We start from the raw sequence: 3,534 nt of genomic DNA on the forward strand, positions 1-3,534 counted from the left end.
TATTTTGATTACCCCATTACAGTCACTTGCTAGTCAGTGCTATCATAAAATAGTCTTACTTGTAGGTAGGGCTGCACGATTAATCGCATGCGATATTTAACGCGCATCTTGTCAGAAAGCCGGTTCTGTAATCAGCGGTAAATTTATTGTCCAACTACAAATATTTCAGCGAAATGTATATTTTAGTCTGAATTATTGCGCTCCTATTTAATTGAGATCTGTCTGTTTGGCACGCATGCGCGCGGTGGCACTCGTTCACTGAAGTCTAGCGGAGAAGTTTAGCGGAGAATCCCAAAGCAGAAGGTTCATGCACTTCTGACAGAAAAATGGAAATATTTCCATGACTTTCTAACATTTACAGATGGAGAATATACCTGTGAAATGTAAGTTATGCATTCAGGAAGACAGCACATCTCAAACACATTAAACAGCACGAGTTGGGTGTACTCACACTAGGTGTTTTGAACCGTGCCCGAGCGCGTTTGACCCCCAAAGCCCGGTTCGTTTGACTAGTGTGAGCGCTCCGTGCCGTTCGCAGGCGCAGTTCGTTTAGCCGGCCCTGGCCCGTTTGGAAGAGGTGGGCCAGGGCACGGTTCGGTTGGGCTCGGGCGCGGTACGCATGTAGTGTGAGCGCTAACGGCGCCGGAGCACTGAACAGATACTATTTTGTGTGTGCTACTGTCATCATTACGACCGCAAACATATTCTATTACTACTACTACACTACACTTTTCAATTAATTTAATTTAATCAAGTATATTTGTTTATAATGGTTCTGGTTCTTACCTTATTGATGAACAGGAAATGTAGTTTGCAGTAAAGCTGCAAATTATTTCATTAATGTCAGCTGCCTCCGTAATAATTTTCTGATACATACAAGTGAAAATCAATGCACGGCATAAATGATAAATGAATAATTATTAATTATTCGGCAGAATATTAGCGAAAGTGGTTTTCTCCGTTATCTCATACATGACGTAAGCGTGCTCTGGCCCGGAACGTTTAGTGCAAGTGTGAGTGCAGGCCGAGTGGGGAGGGGGGATAATCGTGCTCGGGCTCGGTTCAAGGCAACCGTGCCTAGTGTGAGTACACCCTAAGTTAGAGGTGGCACTAAAAAAAGGCTAGAGGTGGCACTAAAAAAAGTACCAGGTACTGTACCCAGTGGAAAACCCCCCAAAAGTGAACCGTACCAAGCCGTACCGTGCTGTACCATGCAGTGGAAAAGTGCCATTAGTGTCTCTGTCAGCGGCACAAGCAGCCTTTCTGTCAGAGCATCTGACGGGGCGAGCTGCTTAAACTAATATGCGAAACAAAACTATGTCTTACCAGTTTTTAAAGGCCTTAATATGAAGCTTGTCACATGTTTAGAACAAATTGGATCATGCACTTTCACCGCAGCAGCTCAGTCTGTGTCCTCCACTATATTTTCAGATGCGCTCGTATCAAACTACTGTATATCGATATAAACGGTATTGCCTCATATCGAATCGCTTATAAAGAAAATATCGATATATCGTACAAACTCTATATACCGCCCAGCCCTAGTACAAAGCTTATCACATCATACACTTGACCTGAGGCTTTAATTGCCGCTCAATGTGCTTCATCTAAATATTAAAGGGATGGTTCACCCAAAAATGAAAATTGCCATTTACTCTTCCTTAAGTTGTTCCGAATCTGTATTAGTTTCTTTCTTTTGTTGAACACGAAATAAGATTTTTTGAAGAATATTGGACACGACCGTTGTTGCTTGTGTTGCATCACGCCAACTAGAGGCTGCAGTAGATACTTGACAAAGCGATCAAATGTTTCAAATCATTTGACCTTTCTGTCAGCATTCCATAAATAGAACAAGGCATCAGTTTACTGTTGGGAGATTTGTGGCCCACATTGTGCCGCATCCAGTGGAGACAGAATTTTATTGTCTTTAGTCACGTCGCATCATATCGTACTGCTCACGTCCAGTGTTGACACGGTGCAAAAATGTGACAATGAAAGGGTTTGAATACTTTCTAAATGCACTGCAAATATTGCTTCACAAGTCTAAATTATATGTATCCTGTCATTTTCCCCAGTAGAAGAAGACATGGGAGAAGTACTCAGGACCAGATAGGACAGCAGAAAGCAAGGCAGACCCTGAGCTCCCAGAGGTCTGAGTGGAGTCTAAGCATGGTCTAATGGACCGACTGTTTTTGCTGACCTTCGTCTTCTGTTCAGTCTCGTGGATTTTCTTCTGGGAGGTGCGCTGGAAGAAAGGCAAGGAAAGTCAGATTGAAGAATGGCTCCAGAGACACAGCCTATCTGAATACAAGTATTTGTTTGAAGGTTAGTTCAACACTTTAAAAACAAACACTTTTAGTTTATAGATTTGCCTCACCAGGATTGTTTAGAATATTAAAGTATTAGTTTAGAGCAGTGGTTTTCAACCTGTGGGCTGCAACGGTATTGCAGGGGTGGCCGTAAATTTTTATTAATAGAAATAATAATATTGCTAATATATGTAAAAATGTGTAGTCATAATTAAATATCACAATTTCACAAAAATATCACAACCGTTACTATGCGTTCACTATTCAAGTTCACTGATTAATAACAATCAGCTAATTTATCTAACATATTTTTGCTGCATACATGCTACAACAGATTTAAACATGGATAAATGGTAGGGGTGCTCCGATCAGGATTTTTGAGGCCGATTGTCAATCACAGAAAGCAGTATCTGCCGATACGATCACCGATACTGATCTTTTTAAAGGCTTCTTTTTATCATGGAGAATTATTTATAGTGATACTCCAATCAGGATTCTTAGACATTTATTCAGGGCCTGAATTTCATTTTTGAAAATGGGCACAATTCCCCTCTTTGGTGACTCTTCTGAGAGGGGATTTTTTAATTTGAGGGGTGGACGGAGGCATTTTTTAGACATTTTTAAATAATATATATCAATGCGCCGCTTCGCTAAAGATAGGCACCTAGTCTATTTTTGAGGGATGCCGCATCCAAGCCACAGAAAATACAAAATAAAAGTCAAAATCATGTTGATTTCAAAATAAACATCCTGTGCAGACTCCCGATCGTATTTCACATCACTATATCCTTGCTTGGAGGCAAGAAATGGATGACGAGGGGTTCATCATCAAAGCTAAAAAACACACATTGTTATATGACACCACAAATCCTTTTTACATTAACTTTTCTAAAAGAACAAGGCATGGAGCTTAATTTCAGGAGTTGTAGGAGTGGAAAAAAACTGAATTAAACCAGACAAAACGTAAACATTTAGCCAACCATGTTAGAAAAAAAAAAAAAATCAAGTAAAACAACATTGGACAGGCAAATCACATGGTCTCGCGAATCCTGTCGCATCACTTCTGAAACTCTTCTGCGATGTTTATTTCAGTCCGAAATTCAAATTAAAATATGGAATAATATTCATTACAGAAGCTCTAAATATTAAAAATGTAATTGAAACTTACCTGCTTGAACTTGATCGGGGTGTTTTGTTAGTTTGATGCGTTTCCTCCTCTTGAGGT

The 3,534-nt window shown here is 40.1% G+C and overlaps 1 protein-coding gene across 5 annotated transcripts in view; it reads left to right on the plus strand.

Moving 5' to 3' along the window:
• The window catches only part of arel1 (apoptosis resistant E3 ubiquitin protein ligase 1), a 96,781-nt gene that overhangs the window by 3,689 nt on the left and 89,558 nt on the right, over positions 1 to 3,534 (plus strand). For 4 of the 5 annotated variants that reach the window (XM_016465507.1, XM_016465510.1, XM_016465509.1 and 1 more), the window contains exon 2: positions 2,076 to 2,325. In XM_016465507.1, coding sequence (XP_016320993.1) covers positions 2,178 to 2,325 — 148 coding nt within the window. In that variant the 5' untranslated portion in view covers positions 2,076 to 2,177. The remainder of the gene's footprint in view (positions 1 to 2,075; positions 2,326 to 3,534) is intronic. The other variant, XM_016465508.1, reaches the window with a different exon arrangement.

Source organism: Sinocyclocheilus anshuiensis, unplaced genomic scaffold (assembly GCF_001515605.1).
Source record: "Sinocyclocheilus anshuiensis isolate Anshui unplaced genomic scaffold, SAMN03320099.WGS_v1.1 scaffold452, whole genome shotgun sequence".
Taxonomy (NCBI): domain Eukaryota; kingdom Metazoa; phylum Chordata; class Actinopteri; order Cypriniformes; family Cyprinidae; genus Sinocyclocheilus; species Sinocyclocheilus anshuiensis.